Source organism: Saccopteryx leptura, chromosome 1 (genome assembly GCF_036850995.1).
Source record: "Saccopteryx leptura isolate mSacLep1 chromosome 1, mSacLep1_pri_phased_curated, whole genome shotgun sequence".
Classification (NCBI taxonomy): domain Eukaryota; kingdom Metazoa; phylum Chordata; class Mammalia; order Chiroptera; family Emballonuridae; genus Saccopteryx; species Saccopteryx leptura.
The window spans coordinates 144,343,051-144,360,435 of NC_089503.1; the positions used below are offsets into that span (position 1 = coordinate 144,343,051).

A 17,385-nucleotide genomic window follows, 5' to 3' on the forward strand; every position below is an offset into this window, starting at 1 on the left:
CTGACCAGGCGGTGGCGCAGTGGATAGAGCGTCGGACTGGGATGCAGAGGACCCAGGTTCGAGACCCTGAGGTCGCCAGCTTGAGCATGGGCTCATCTGGTTTGAGCAAAGCTCACCAGCTTGAACCCAAGGTTGCTGGGTCCAACAAGGGGTTACTCGGTCTGCTGAAGGCCCGCGGTCAAGGCACATATGAGAAAGCAATCAATGAACAACTAAGGTGTCGCAATGAAAAACTGATGATTGATGCTTCTCATCTCTTTCCGTCCCTGTCTATCCCTCTCTGACTCACTCTCTGTCTCTGTAAAAAATAAATAAATAAATAAATAAATAAAATTAAAAAAAAAAAAAAAAGAGCCCATGTAGATGATCCTTCCAATACTTTGTCCTTACAGGTCTTTAAATTCTTCTCTATCAATGATCTACCACCCAATTTCAGCTACCCACTTCTAATTAAAACCACAAGATGCCACTACATATCTTTTAGAATGTCTAAAGTTAACCCAAGACTGACCATACCAACTGTTAGCAAGAATGTGAAGCAAATGGAATTTTCATACAGTTTTTATTATATTATGGCCAGTAACTACAACCTCTCCATAAATCCTACTCTCTAACCATTACCTTCTAGGATCTACAACTTAGTCCTTCTAGTAGTTTGATGATGACAATCAATCCACTTCACTGGGAACAGCAAAACATTAATTCATTCACTTTTTAAACAGTCTCTCACTTTTCTAATATCCCCACTACCTTTCTTTTATTTATTTAGTTTTTTTGTGACAGAGACAGAGGGACAGATAGGAACAGACAGGAAGGGAAAGAGATAAGCATCAATTTTTCATTGCTGCACCTTAGTTGTTCATTGATTGCTTTCTCATATATGCCTTGACTGGGGGGCTACAGCAGACCGAGTGACCCCTTGCTCAAACCAGCAACCTTGGGCTCAAGCTGGTGAGCCTTGCTCAAATCAGATGAGCCTGTGCTTAAGCTGGCAACCTCCGGGTCTCGAACCTGGGTCCTCCACGTCCCAGTCCGATGCTCTATCCACTGCGCCATCATCTGGTCAGGTCCCACTTCCTTTCTTAATCAGCTTAAATTCCATGGTCAATCATGAATATAATTCCTTTGTACCCCTCTATTTCAATTCTTCAAAATCACTTGGTATGAACTACAGGCATACCTGAGATACTGTGCACTTAGTCAGACCACTGTAATAAAGTGAACATTGCAATAAAGCAAGCTGCAATGCTTTTGGAGGTGGAGTGTTTTGCCTTCAGTTTGTAAAAAATGCAGTACCTGGGAAGCGCAATAAAGTGAAGCCCAATAAAACAAGGTGTGCCTGTAAAACTCTATTAATTTCTTTTTTTAAAAAGATTTTATTTGTTCATTTTAGAGAGGGGGATGGAGGGAGGGAGGGGGAGGGAGAGAGAAGGTAAGGAGGGAAGGAGGAGCAAGAAGCATCAACTCCCATATGTGCCTTGACCAGGCAAGGCCAGGGTTTCAAACCCATGACCTCAGTGTTCCAGGTCAAAGCTTTATCCACTGTGTCACCACAGGTCAGGCTAATTTCTTTTTTTAAGCAAGAGAGGGGGTGGGGAGGGAGGGAGATGAGAAGCATCAATCTGTAGTTGCATCACTTTAGTTGTTCACCGTTTGCTTCTCATACATGTCTTGACAAGGAGGTGGGGGCTCCAGCAGAGTCTGTGACCCCTTGCTCAAGCCAGCAACCCCGGTGCTCAAGCTGGTGAGCCTGCACTCAAGCCGGCGACCTTGGAGTTTTGAACCTGGGACATCAGCATCCAGGTTGCTACTCTATGCACTGCACCAGCACTGGTGGGGCAGTTTTCAACTACCAGTTAATTCTGTGCCTGCCCTCACAAACTTGAAGTGAACTTAACTGGTGAAAAGACACAATCATGCTGTCTAGTCTCCTTTAAACTCATGATCATCAATCTCAAGTAGACTTAGCAACACTTCCACTACATCTCCCTAGTGACTAGGGCCTAGTCCAACACTTACCACTCTCCTAGAGACTTCCTTTCTTTTCTCTGCTCAAATCTCCAACACCTGCCCTGTTCTCACTCCTAGCTTATAAACCTCCTTCTTTTACTGACAGAACAGCAACAATCAAAAGAAAAGTTTCAGTCTCCCAACCGATCTGTACCTATATAACTGTCACCATATCAACTGTCAATGCTCCTAACAAAGGCCAAATCCATGCCCTCTTACCTAGTCTAAAATACTAGTTCAGCAATTCTGACTCCTTCATTGTCAATGTTTCCATCCTCAATGGATTTTTCCTAACAGCTCACAAACATGTGGAAACATGTTTCTTCCATTTTGAAATAAACACCACCAATTAAGGATCCTCTTTACCTCACTTCACCTCCATCTATTTATTGGCCACTCTACTTTTTATTCACAATAAAATTCTCTCTACTTTCTATTCACAATAAAACTCTTTGAACTATTTGTTTACAAATGTTGCCTTGAATTTCTCCTCTCCCACTCTTGAACTCACTCCAATTAAGATTTTACCCCTACTATTTTACCCTAATTTCCGATCTTCTCCTTTATAAACCTGTTCATTGCAGTCTTCCCCATTTCAGCACATCCGTAAAAGGCAACTAACTTTATCTTTTCAATTGTTCAGAACAATCTTGAAGTTATCCTTGATTTTCCTCTTTCAAATCTCCATCATCGAATTCATGTACAACACTTTTTGTCTTTGGTTTCAAAAATATATCTAAAACACAAGTACTCTGTTCTCCTTTGCTAACACCCAGATTAGAGTCTGAGTCGTTTCACTAGATTCCTAACTGGTTTCCTTGCCTCCACACACGGCACCAGTCTCAGTGAACCAACTAAAGCACGAGTAAGTTGCAGTAGGGCCTCGGCTCACAGCCAAGCTGCAAGAGGAAGCTAATGAGGTTCCCGGATGGGAAAAGATGTAGCAACAGGCGGACCACAGGTCTGCAATAAACAGACTACCAAGTATCGCCCCGCGGATGGAGAAGCGCAGAGACCGGCTAGAGGCGCTAGGAGTCCGCACTGGGCGCCCGTAGGGACGCAGGCTGGTCACGACCTCACCTGGCCTGTGCCGCGCCGGAACAGCACGGGATCCCCCTGCTCCGAGACACCACCACCGCTTCCTCCTCCCATCGCCATAGCGAGGATACCTAGGGGCGCGCGGCGTGGGCTCCGTGCCTCTGAGAATGACGACTTCCGCCACCGGGACCTCTGGGAACGGAAAAGGACGGTGGCCTGGAGCGTTTCGCGCTCTCTACGAGGGGTCTGCGTCTTCATTGATTTTCTTTTATGTATTCTCGTAAATCCTATATTTCACTTTTAATTTTGTTCGTAGAGTAATTCTACCAAGGTGTATTTGTTTTGCACAATAAATTTTCTTAAAAGATAGTGTTCACTGCAGGTGATATAGAAGATAGGGGTTAAGCAAAACAATAAAAATCAGTCCAGCCCTGGTCGGATAGTTGGATTGTCCGGAAACACAGAGGTTGCAAGTTCCATCCCCGACAGGCATGCACAGGAACAGATTGCTGTTCCTGTCTCTTTCTCGCTCTCTCCCTTCCTCTCTCTAAAAAAATTAAAAATTAAAAAATTTTAAAAATTAAAATAAAAATGCCATTAAAAAAATCAGTTCAGCCTGACCAGGCGGTGGCGCAGTGGATAAAGCGTCAGACTGGAATGCGGAGGACCCAGGTTCGTGACCCTGAGCTCTCCAGCTTGAGCAAAAAGCTCACCAGCTTGAACCCAAGGTCTCTGGCTAGAGCAAGCAGTTTCTCCGTCTGCTGAAGGCCCGTGGTCAAGGCACATATGAGAAAGCAATCAATGAACAACTAAGGTGTCCCAACAAAAAACTAATGATTGATGCTTCTCATCTCTCTCCATTCCTGTCTGTCTGTCCATGTCTATCCCTCTCTCTGACTTTCTCTCTGTCTCTGTAAAACAAAAGACAAAACAAACAAAAGATTAAGCTAAAAAAAAAATATCAGTTCAGAGGTAACCAATTATATATTTTAAAAGTGATTGCCTAACCCAGTGGTTCTCAAAGTGTGCGCCCTAGAAGATTTCCAGGGGCACCATATTTTCAGAGAAATATGTGCTTGTTGGGGACCAAAAACCCTACAGGGTGTTTGGAGTTCAGATTTTGGGGGGACAGAGGTGTGGGGAATTGGCTGTAAACTGATAGTCTGCCCAACCCCCACCTAACTTGCCTGATTAGGATGCAAAAGGCTGTTAAGCTGTGGTGCTGGATTGTTTACACCACTGCCCATGTTCCTGGGAAAGACTGGAGGCGAGTTTCTTCTATCTTTTGTTTGGTGTAAAGTTAAGATGATATGTATGGTGGAGGTTTTCTGCACTCAACACGAGAAAAACGAGAGGAATTCTTCAATATATTGATGAAGAAATGAGAATTTGCCTTTCAAATATATGCCCAAACATTGAAGAAATTGCTAAGACACATCAGATTCATGTTTCTTGTAAACACAAGAATGAAAAAACTTAACACATTCATGCCAGGACCTGCCGAATTTACTAAATCTTACTAAGAATGTATCTATATAGGCCCTGGCCGGTTGGCTTAGTGGTAGAGCGTTGGCCTGGCATGCAGGAGTCCCGGGTTCGACTCCCGGCCAGGGCACAGAGGAGAAGCACCCATCTGCTTCTCCATCCCTCCCCCTCTCCTTCCTCTCTGTCTCTCTCTTCCCCTCCAGCAGCCAAGGCTCCATTGGAGCAAAGTTGGCCTGGGCACTGAGGATGGCTCCATGACCTCTGCCTCAGGCACTAGAATGGCTCTGGTCTCAACAGAGCAACACCCTAGATGGGCAGAGCATCCCGGTCAGGCGCATGAGGGAGTCTGTCTGACTGTCTTCCCATTTCCAACTTCAGAAAAATACAAAGAAAGAGAAAGAAAGAAAGAAAGAAAGAAAGAGAAAGAATCTATATATGATATATAAAAAGATAACTTTTTGTCATTTTTTAACCCCTCTTTTTTACAAATTCTAAAAAGCATAACTCAAAAAATGTAACAAAAATGTTTTTTAATGTTCAAATAAATTTAATTTTGTTGTATTTATTTTGTTTAATTGCCATAAAAGCACGCTTGGACTTTATTTTCTTTTCTTTAATATTTGACTTAATTATAACATATTTCTCAGAAATTTGTATGTAGTGAGCCTACAATTATTTGTAGGATTTTAAGTGCGCCCTGACTTCAAAATGTTTGAGAACCACTGGCCTAACCTGTATTGGCACAGTGGATAAAGCTGAGGTCAAGGTTGGAGAGCTTGGGCTTGCCAAGTCCAGGCACATGTGAGAAGCAACTACCAGTTGGTGCTTTCTGCTCCTCCCCCTCTGCCTTTCCCTCTCTGCACTTGCTAATGTCAGTAAATAAAATTTAAAAAGTAATGAAAGAGTTTTAAAAGAGTTTTATGGGCACACTCTCCCTCCAAGAGCACAGCCTCGTCTCTCCCTCCCCTCTTCTTCCCCCATAGGCCTGCATTTCTTAAACTGAAGTCTGTCAGGGTTCCCATTGGGGAGATACAGATACAGACTTGCGTGCACATCCACCAGGATCCACTGCACGACCCAGTCTGGGGCAGATGCTCTGCCTATCTGGTGCTGTTGGCAACAGAGCTACTTTCAGCACCTGAGATAGAGGCACCAGGGAGCCATCTTCAGCACAGGCTGACTGGGGGCAGAGGGGTGGGGAGAAGCAAATAGTTGCCTTTCCTGTGTGCCCTGACAGGGAATCAAACCTGGGACTTTCACATGGCAGGTTGATATTCTACTACTGAGCCAACAGGCCAGGGTGCAAATGCAATTTATAACAAACAAAAAAACCTATCTTTAATGACTCTTGCCCATAATCATATAAAGAATTCAAATAATTAGTGATCAGATTTCCAATTTGAGTAACATATATTGGAATTGTCTTGTGAAATAGTGAATAAACCAAAGACAAGGGCAAAACCAATTAGTTCCTTAATTTTACCTTTCTTCAGGATCTAGGGTCAAGAGATCAGAGACGTGTCAGTGATTTGCATGTAAAAGTGCACACCAAACTGGTAGAGCAGCCGAAAGTTAAAAACGCCAAATGATATTTTGGAAGAATATTTGAATGATGCAATGGGCAAATGGCAGTATAATTCATAAACAACCTAGATATAATTAGTCATCTAGTATGTGAAGTTTGGACTTCCTACCCTCAAATCATGCATCTAATACATTCTAGGTAATTTTTATAAACTTGGAATAAGTGAGATCTTAAGATAGAAACAAGAAACCATGCAAGGAGTGAAAATTAAATACCTTTTGTAGGTCAGGCAGGTAATGTAAATGAGTTGAGGAGTAAGCAATAAAGGAGATGGATACTGTAACCAGTTAATTCGAGAGTATTCCTCCTCCACTACCACCACCACCACTCATTCCACCTATTTCACCCAAATAACAACATTCAAGTTCACATTTAAAATTTTAGATCCACTATGTGAGGACACAGCAAGAAGTTAGCAGTCTGCAACCCAGAAAAGGGCCTTCAACAAACTCAACCAAGCTGGTACCTTGATCTTGGGCTTCCCAGCCTCTAGAACTGTGAAAAATAAGTATTTGTTTAAAAAAAATTTTTTTTAACATGTTAAATTTTTTCTTACCATGTCACACTGTATAAGTCTGCTGGCGGTTTAATCTGCATTCTCACTTATAAAGAAACTAGACATTTGATTACACAGTTAAAAATTTCGACAAAAGCAATATAAATAAACAGAAAGTTTAGAAAATATTTGTAACATGTAAGAAAATATTAATATTCCTTACATATTATAAAAAAAAAGTGTTGTCAAATTAACAGTAAAAACAGTAAGATAGGCAAAGGTAAAAACAAGTTATTCATAGAGGAAAAAAACAAAGATGTCAATAAGTATGAAAATAAACTCTGGAAGCTCTGTATTCAGTCTGCTGAGTCCATATCCTTAACTTGCCATTTACTAGCTAGTAACCTTGGGAAGATTCCTTAACCAGAATGTCAATTTCTTTTTTTAGAGAGAGAGAGAAAGAGAGAGAGAGGAAGAGAGAGAGAGAGAGAGAGAGGAATGAAGAGCGATGAGAAGCATTAGCTTGCACTTGTGACACTTGAGTTGTTCATTGATTGCTTCTCCTATGTGCCTTGACCGAGGAGCTCCAGCTGAGCCAGTGACCTCTTGCTTAAGCCAGTGACCTTGGGATCATGTTGATGATCCCATGCTCAATCTAGTGACTCTGCTGTCAAGCTAGATGAGCCCGTGCTCAAGTCGGCTACCTTGGGGATTTGAACCTGGGACCTCAATGTCCCACGTCAATGCTCTATCCACTGCACTACCACTTGGTCAGGTCCAGTAGACAATTTCTTACAAACTCACAACTGTGGAGAATGGCTGCAACAAACTATACTGCAGGGAAATGTTCCTGCACTCATATACCAATAAGCTAAGTCACGTCCAACTGATAAAGTAGCAAGAGTAGTATGTGACATGGAAAATACTTCTATAAAAGCTATATTATAATAAAAAATTTAAATCTCAATTTTCCTGGGCAAATGGTGCAATAGCAGGCTACCTGTGAACTTTCAATGTGTACTATTAGCTAATGAGCGCTTTGTAAAAAGTTTTTTTTTTTGTTTGTTTGTTTGTTTTTTTCATTTTTCTGAAGCTGGAAACAGGGAGAGACAGTCAAACAGACTCCCTCATGCGCCCGACCGGGATCCACCCGGCACGCCCACCAGGGGCGACGCTCTGCCCACCAGGGGGCGATGCTCTGCCCATCCTGGGCGTTGCCATGTTGCGACCAGAGCCACTCTAGCACCTGGGGCAGCGGCCAAGGAGCCATCCCCAGCGCCCGGGCCATCTTTGCTCCAATGGAGCCTCGGCTGGGGGAGGGGAAGAGAGAGACAGAGAGGAAAGCTCGGCGGAGGGGTGGAGAAGCAAATGGGCGCTTCTCCTGTGTGCCCTGGCCGGGAATCGAACCCGGGTCCTCCGCACGCTAGGCCGACGCTCTACCGCTGAGCCAACCGGCCAGGGCCAAAAAGTTTTTGTTTTTAAGAAGCAAAGTTGTGGCCCTGGTGGGGTGGCTCAGTGGGTAGAGTGTTGTCATACTGCCCAAAGGTTGTGGGTTGGATTCCTGGTCAAGGTATGTATGGGAAGCAATCAATAAGTGCACAACTAGCCTGACCTGTGGTGGCGCAGTGGATAAAGCGTCGACCTGGAAATGCTGAGGTCGCCGGTTCAAAACCCTGGGCTTGCCTGGTCAAGGCATATATGGGAGTTGATGCTTCCAGCTCCTCCCCCCTTCTCTCTCTCTGTCTCTCTCTCCTCTCTGTCTCTCCTCTCTAAAATGAATAAATAAAAAAATTAAAAAAAAAAAATAAGTGCACAACTAAATGAAACAATTAACAAATTGATGCTTTTCTCTCTCTTCCCCCCCCCTTCGAATCAATGGAAAAAATAATTTTTAAAGCCTCCAAATTTTGGCCCTGGCCGGTTGGCTCAGCGGTAGAGCGTCGGCCGGGCGTGCGGGGGACCCGGGTTCGATTCCCGGCCAGGGCACACAGGAGAAGCGCCCATTTGCTTCTCCACCCCTCCGCCGCACTTTCCTCTCTGTCTCTCTCTTCCCCTCCCGCAGCTAAGGCTCCATTGGAGCAAAGATGGCCCGGGCGCTGGGGATGGCTCTGTGGCCTCTGCCTCAGGCGCTAGAGTGGCTCTGGTCACAACATGGCGACGCCCCGGAGGGGCAGAGCATCGCCCCCTGGTGGGCAGAGCATCGCCCCATGGTGGGCGTGCCGGGTGGATCCCGGTCGGGCGCATGCGGGAGTCTGTCTGACTGTCTCTCCCTGTTTCCAGCTTCAGAAAAATGAAAAAAAAAAAAAAGCCTCCAAATTTTAAATCTTTCTGTAATTCATAGGGAAGTGCATATGAGCAACTTCTAGTCATTCTAATTATCTCGGTGACATTTTCATGACTTGGCCATTTGGAAAGAACATTTTTCAATACATTATTATTATATAGCAAGTACTTTAGCAGAGGAAGCTGTAGGAGGCAGTTTTAAAATGTTCTTATTCAGTTTTGATCTGATGGAAAACTATGATTGACAATCACAAAAATAATTCAAAAAAACATTTTTTTGTATTTTTCTGAAGTTGGAAACGGGGAGGCAGTCAGACAGGCTCCCGCATGCGCCCGACCGGGATCCACCCGGCATGCCCACCAGGGGGCGATGCTCTGCCCATCTGGGGCATTGCTCTGTTGCAAGCAGAGCCATTCTAGCGCCTGAGGCAGGGGCCTTGGAGCCATCCTCAGCGCCCGGGTCAACTTTGCTCCAATGGAGCCTTGGCTGCGGGAGGGGAAGAGAGAGACAGAGAAGAAGGAGAGGGGGAGGGGTGGAGAAGCAGATGGGCGCCTCTCCTGTGTGCCCTGGCCGGAAATCAAACCCAGGACTCCTGCACGCCAGGCCGATGCTCTACCACTGAGCCAACCGGCAGAGCCTAATAATTCAATCTTTAATTGACTTTTGGTGTTAATAGATCTTCATTACCAAAGGCAATTAGGAATTTACCTAAAGAAGTTGACATACTTCCTGCTTATTTTGATATATGTTAAAACCATGACACAAATGGAAAAATGTACAAATCTCATCATCTGATTGCCAGAGCCAATTTTATATTAAGTTTTTACTTTAGGGATATGTTTTTGTCCCTCATCAGCCTTAGAAGTATAATTGACAAATGAAAATTGTATATATTTAGAGAGAGAGAGAGAGAGAGACAGACAGACAGACAGAAACAGCAATCTGTTCCTCTATATACCCTGACCTGGATCAAAGCAGCAACCTCTGTGCTTCAGGATGACTGCTCTAAACAACTGAGCTGTCTGGCCAGGTATGCTTTTTAAAATTCAATAGTTTTAAAACAGATTTTAGACTCAAAACTAATAGCAGTGGTGCATCTGCCTTAAAAAGCAAAGCTCCTGGCCCTGGCCGGTTGGCTCAGTGGTAGAGCGTTGGCCTGGCGTGCAGGAGTCCGGGGTTCAATTCTCGGCCAGGGCACACAGGAGAAGCGCCCATCTGCTTCTCCACCCCTCCCCCTGTCCTTCCTCTCTGTCTCTCTCTTCCCCTCCCGCAGCCAAGGCTCCATTGGAGCAAAGTTGACCCGGGCGCTGAGGATGGCTCTATGGCCTCTGCCTCAGGCGCTAGAATGGCTCTGATTGCAGCAGAGCGACACCCCAGATGGGCAGAGCATCGCCCCCTGGTGGGCGTGCCGGGTGCATCCCGGTCGGGTGCATATGGGAGTCTGTCTGACTGCCTCCCCGTTTCCAGCTTCAGAAAAATACAAAAAAAAAAAAAAAGCAAAGCTCCTTTTATAAGGTGAAACTTGAAAATACAAAAATAGACTGTCATTTTCTAGAAGTGGGTAAACTCTTGCCATCAATAAAAACGTAGGGAAAAAGAGCGAAATATAGATACAAGAGTGGGCAAAAGTAGGTTTACACTTGTGCAGGTGCAAAACAGCTTATTCTTGTATATTACTAATTATTGTATTATTTGTAGTATAACTGTAAACCTACTTTGCCCACCCTGGGCATATATATATATATATATATATATTTTTTTTAATAAGGTTTATTCTTTTTATTTAAAATTTTTATTTATTGATTTTTTTCATTTGAGAGAGAGAAACAGAGAGACAGAGTAACAGGAAGGAAAAGATATGAGAAGAATCAACATGTAGTTGTGGCTCTTTGGTTGTTTGTTGATTAGGTGGGGGCAGGCTCCATCCATGTCAGCGACCTTAGGCTCAAATCAGTGACCTTGAGCTTCAGAACAGTGACCTTTGGGCTCAAGCCAGCGACAATGGGATCATGTATGATCCCATGCTCAATCCAATGGCCCTGCGCTCAACCTGGTGAACCTGTGCTCAAACCAATGACCTTGGGACTTGAACCTGGGTCCTCAGCATGCCAGGTTGACACCTTATCCACTGTGACACTACTGATCAGGCTTTATTTATTTACTTTTAGAAAGAGAAGGGAGAGAGACAGGGACAGAGAAAAACATCATTTTTATTGTTACACTTATTCATGCCTTCATTGGTTGATTCTTGTATGTATCCTAAGGACTGAACCTGCAACCTTGTCATGTCAGGATAAAACTTGAACCAACTGAACTCCTCACCAGAGCCTAAAGTTTATTTTCTTAAAAACTTTATTTTTTAAAATTATTTTTATTTATTTATTCATTTTTTAGAGGAGAGAGAGAGAGATAGAAGTGGGGAGGAGCAGGAACCATCAACTCCCATATGTGCCTTGACCGGGCAAGCCCAGGGTTTTGAACTGGCGACCTCAGCATTTCAGGTCTATGCTTTATCCACTGCACCACCACAGGTCAGGCTATTTTCTTAAAAACTTTTAAAAAGCCTGGTGCAGTGGATAGAGCGTTGGACTGGGACCCAGAGGACCCAGATTTGAAACCCTAAGGAATCCCGGACGAGACCCCCCCAAAAAAATGAAACCTTAAGGATGCCAGCTTGAGCATGGGCTCATCTGGCTTGAGTGTGGGCTCACCAGCTTGAGCACAGGGTCGTTAGCTTGAGCATGGGATTATAGACATGACCTCATGGTCGCTGGCATGAGTCCAAGGTCACTGGCTTGAAGCCCAAGGTCGCTGGCTTGAGCAAGGGGTTACTTGCTCTGCTGTAGCCCCCTGGTCAAGGCACATATGAATAAGAAAGCAATCCATGAACAACTACGGAGACTAAGGAGCCGCAACGAAGAATTGATACTTCTCATCTCTCTCCCTTTTTGCCTGTCTGTCCCTCCCTCTGTTTCTCTCTCTGTGTCACACACACACACACACACACACAAAAATTAATAATTTTAGTGGGGAAGAGAAAAACATCAATTTGTTGTTCCACTTATTTATGCATTCATTGGTTGATTCCTGTATGTGCTCTGACTGGGGGTCAAACCCACAATCTTGGCATATCAGGACAATGCCCAACTGAGCTACCTGGCCAGGGCCAAAATATATATATATTTTTAATTCATTTTAGAAAGGAGAGAGAGAGAGAAGAGAGAGAGAGAAGGGGGGAGGAGCAGGAAGCATCAACTCCCATATGTGCCTTGACCAGGCAAGCCCAGGGTTTTGAACCGGCAACCTCAGCGTTTCCAGGTTGACGCTTTATCCACTGCGCCACCACAGGTCAGGCCAAAATATATTTTTTAAAAATTAGGAAAATAATGCCAGTTATCAATATTCCCTTTTAGCCCAATTTTCAAAAACAATCTAGTTTGATAAATGAATAACAATTCTGTCACTAATAGAAAATGGCATTCAAAGGGAATCAAGTAACTGATGAAACTGACCTCAGTATACTACCTTGGACAGTAGCAGCTGCTCCCTCTTATTTTCAGCAGGAATTACAAAGATTGCTAATAATAATGCACTACCTTCTGTTAAGGATGATGTAAGACAGTATTTTTTTTTTTCTGAAGCTGGAAACGGGGAGAGACAGTCAGACAGACTCCCGCATGCGCCCGACCAGGATCCACCCAGCGCGCCCACCAGGGGCGATGCTCTGCCCACCAGGGGGCGATGCTCTGCCCATCCTGGGCGTCGCTCTGCCGAGACCAGAGCCACTCTAGCGTCTGGGGCAGAGGCCAAGGAGCCATCCCCAGCGCCCGGGCCATCTTTGCTCCAATGGAGCCTTGGCTGCGGGAGGGGAAGAGAGAGACAGAGAGGAAGGAGGGGTGGGGTGGAGAAGCAAATGGGCACTTCTCCTATGTGCCCTGGCCGGGAATCGAACCCGGGTCCCCCGCACGCCCGGCCGACGCTCTACCGCTGAGCCAACCGGCCAGGGCCTGTAAGACAGTATTTTTAAAGTCTATAAGGATGTTTCAGAAATTCTGGTATTTTTCAAATTACATTGTAAACTTGGCAGTACTTTGTCTAAATAAATTTTATCTTGCTTTGGCAACAATTCAAAGAAATATCTAAAGTTGGTACATGGATTAACTTTGTTGTAGTAATATAATGTTATAGTAATTAAATATATAGAAATATAAAAAATATGGAAGATATATAAAAGTAATTAAGGTATAATATTAAAATTAATTAAGGAAATCAAAGTTATGCCATCTGGATAGGAATTAATATAGTGTGTGCATATGTGATCAATAGACTCTGAGCAAGGCCATTAGTGTGTGTGTGAAGTTATACATAGATAAGAAGTGGCTTGATGTCATAACTCTGTGAATTAACATAAACAAGAAGCTTCCCTAGGAGCATCTTAAAAGTGGCTTGATGTGACAGGAGATTAACATAAAAAGGGCTCTCTGCAAGGAATTTTCAAAAAGGTGGTTTGAGGTGGTAATCCTGTAGATTGACACCTGTTAGAAGGCATTGGCCAGAAAAGGTACTAAAGCTGAGGGCCCCCCCCTGCTGAAGTAGTCGCCCAGACTCCAACGTGAATGTGGACTGTCTCCATGCTGTTCTGAGCTCTGACCAAAGACAGCCAAGAGGAGCACACTGACAGGCCCCCTTAAACTGTACCCAGGCACGCCAAAAGGATTTGTGAGTAACAAATTGCCTGTGTGATTCTTGCAACTAACTTGTGTGTCGGTCGTGTATTTCCTGTGGTGGCAGTTAGTGTCGGCACTAATCAGTAGCATCCTTATAGCCGCCTCTAGAGTAGTCTCGAAGAGGCTGCCAAGCCCTGCTGATAAGCAGGAGTGTCCCACTGCACGGGGAAGTCGAATCAGGGACACCTGATCGATGTAGAGCTTGGGCTCTACTGGGACAAACTTTATTAACTTATTACAATGATTCACCTGTTGTTTCCCTTTAATATTTTGCAATTAATCAGTTTCCCTCTTTAGAAGTTTAGATATTTTAGTTATCTTATTTAAATATACTACATGAAAAGAAACTAAAGTGTTAATATATTTCAGCAATTACACTTAATTTTCTTCCTCTTTTCTATCTAGTGATGTCTGGTAATGTTGAAGTTAAAAATCAAACCCTCAGCCTGTGGTTGTGCAGTGGATAGAGCAACCTGGGATGCTGAGGTCCCAGGTTCAAAACACTGAAGTTGCTGGCTTGAGTGTGGGACCATCACCATGATCCCATGGTCGTTGGCTTGAAGCCCAAGGTCGCTGGCTTGAGCAATGGGTTACTGGCTCAACTAGAGTCTCCTGATCAAGGCACGTAGGAGAAGCAATTGATGAACAACTAAAGTGACACAACTACAAGTTGATGCTTCTCATCTCTCTCCCTTTCTGTCTCTCGCTAACAAGTAAAAAAACTTAAAAAAATCAAACCCTCAGCTTTAATATATAAATACTCTTTATAAAAAACTCTTTATCTTAACAATTAATTTATTAAGTAAATACCATAAAAATCAATAAAATTCAGTTTGGATATATCTTAATAATTAATTACAATCCAGAGATCTTTATCCTACTATCCATGTTCATTTGGAACTGTAGTTTCCCCTAGATTTATAAGAGTTAACTTTAAAAGTCCAAAGTTATTCTACTACATGAGATATTTTAGACATGAAATTATTCATTAAGAAAGCAAATAAAGGATACGGCTTAAAGAATAAAATGCTCTTTGTATTCACGGCTATCACTCCATGTAGAAATTCTAGATAGAATTACAGATATCAGACCCATAAAGAATCTTTGTGGTGCAATCAGACTTCTTCATTATCTTTTTTATTAGAATGTAACCTAAGCTGTTATATTCCTTTTGCCCTTGTGACTACCATCATACAGTGTTTTGAAGATTGAAGTTAACTTTATTTTATTTTATTTTATTTTTGTGTTTTATTGTCTCTTTTTTATTTCTGAAGCTGGAAATGGGAGCGACAGTCAGACAGACTCCCGCATGCGCCTGACTGGGATCCACCCGGCACGCCCACCAGGGGCGATGCTCTGACTACCAGGGGGCGATGCTCTGCCCCTCCGGGGCGTCGCTATGCCGCGACCAGAGCCACTCTAGCGCCTGGGGCAGAGGCCAAGGAGCCATCCCCAGCGCCCGGGTCATCTTTGCTCCAATGGAGCCTTGGCTGCGGGAGGGGAAGAGAGAGACAGAGAGGAAGGAGGGGGGGGGGTAGAGAAGCAAATGGGCGCTTCTCCTATGTGCCCTGGCCGGGAATCAAACCCGGGTCCCCCGCACGCCAGGCTGACGCTCTACTGCTGAGCCAACCGGCCAGGGCCAAAGTTAACTTTAGAGATAGAACAAACCTTTAACTGAAAATCTGTGCTACTGAAAATCTGTGCTAATATGAAGATAAACTCAGGCTAAAAAATGTCATGTTTGTCTCATTCAGTATGAGAGACTTAGAATTCTATTCTATTTATGGGTAGTAACATTGGTTAGTGACCTATTAAAAGATTACCAGAACCTTCATTAAAATACTAGAACGCTTGAAGATCTGTCCATTAGGATAGAAGTAGACATATCAGATGATCAGAGAAAACTTGATTTGTATGCTGTGAAAAATCAAGTATTTTAATAGCACTTAAAAAACTTATTTTACTACTTCAATGGTATTTTTATTCTCTTTGCAATAATTATGCATATTTACTTCAGAAAGAACAAGGTCTCAAATCTTAGTTTCTCTAGTTATATTTTAAAATTTATAACCATCATTACGCCACTTCTTTTTTTTTTTATTTTTTTGTATTTTTCTGAAGCTGTTAACGGGGATAGACAGTCAGATAGACTCCCGCATGCGCCCGACCGGGATCCACCCGGCACGCCCACCAGGGGGCGACGCTCTGCCCCTCTCCGGGGGGTCGCTCTGTCGCACCAGAGCCACTCCAGCGCCTGAGGCAGAGGCCAAGGAGCCATCCCTAGCGCCCAGGCCATCTTTGCTCCAGTGGAGCCTCGGCTGCGGGAGGGGAAGAGAGAGACAGAGAGGAAGGAGAAGGGAAGGGGTGGAGAAGCAGATGGGCACCTCTCCTGTGTGCCCTGGCCGGGAATCGAACCCGGGACTTCTGCACGCCAGGCCGACGCTCTACCACTGAGCCAACCGGCAAGGGCACGCCACAACTTCTTAAAGAGCTCAGAACAGACTAAGAAATGGCACTCTTACAATACAAAAAGTGAATCTGAATGTAAACTATGTACTTGAGTGATAATGATGTGTCAGTATAGGTTCATCAATTGCAACAAACGTATCACTCTGGTGGGGGATGTTCATGACAGGGGAGGCTATGCAGGGGATATGTGAAGGGGCAAGAAGTATATGGGAAACCTCAATTTTGTTGTAAAAATAATTCTGTTCTAAAAAATAAAGGCTATTAAAAATCAGGCACTTATCCCAAAAATGTTAAAGCTGTAAGTAAAACTCTTACTGCCTGACCAGGTAGGTGGTGGCGTAGTGGATAGAACGTTGTACTAGGACATGGAGGACCCAGGTTTGAAACCCTAAGGTCGCTGGCTTTAGCAGAGGTTCACCAGCTTGAGTCCAGGGTCGCTGGCTTGAGCAAGTGGTCACTCGCTCTGCTGCAGCCCCCCAGTCAAGGCATATATGAGAAACCAATCAATGAGCAACTAAGGGAGACTTAGAAGCTGCAACGAAGAATTGATGCTTCTCATCTCTCTCCCTTCCTGTCTGTCTCTGTCAAAAAACAAAACAAAAAAACTCTGAGACCTCATTTAGTTTATGGTCATTTAGCTGCTATTCCAGGTCATCTGTATTATCTATTGTAAAGTCTGTAAGCAAACCAGTTGATTACAAAGCAAAATCAGATAAATGCATCTTAAATTTTATTTTATTTTTGTATTTTTCTAAAGTTGGAAACGGGGAAGCAGTCAGACAGACTCCCGCATGCACCCGACTGGGATCCACCCAGCATGCCCACCAGGGGGCGATGCTCTGCCCATCTGGGGCGTTGCTCTGTTGCAACCAGAGCCATTCTAGCACCTGAGGCAGAGGCCATAGAGCCATCCCCAGTGCCAGGGCCAACTTTGCTCCAATGGAGTCTCGGCTGCTGGAGGGGAAGAGAGAGACAGAGAGAAATGAGAGGGGGAGGGGTGGAGAAGCAGATGAGCGCTTCTCCTGTGTGCCCTGCCAGGAATCAAACTCGGGACTTCTGCACGCCAGGCTGACGCTCTACCACTGAGCCAACTGGCCAGGGCCTCTTAAATTTTATTATACAGTAAAGGTGACTTTAAAATCTACTTTAACAAAAAAGAAAAAAATGTAACCCCCTAAATAAAGATCTACTTTAACAAAGTTTAAGACAAAGATACTAGATTTACATAAGACATCCTATTACTTATCACATTACCTCTCTAATTAATTATATTCATGCTCACTGCTGATAA

At 44.0% G+C, this 17,385-nt stretch overlaps 1 protein-coding gene across 2 annotated transcripts in view; it reads right to left on the reverse strand.

Moving 5' to 3' along the window:
• Window positions 1-3,209, reverse strand: part of LOC136400352 (survival of motor neuron protein) — a 31,769-nt gene extending 28,560 nt beyond the window's left edge. For both annotated transcript variants that reach the window (XM_066376892.1, XM_066376882.1), the window contains exon 1: window positions 3,091-3,209. In XM_066376892.1, coding sequence (XP_066232989.1) covers window positions 3,091-3,168 — 78 coding nt within the window. In that variant the 5' untranslated portion in view covers window positions 3,169-3,209. The remainder of the gene's footprint in view (window positions 1-3,090) is intronic.
• Window positions 3,210-17,385: the final 14,176 nt, after the last annotated feature.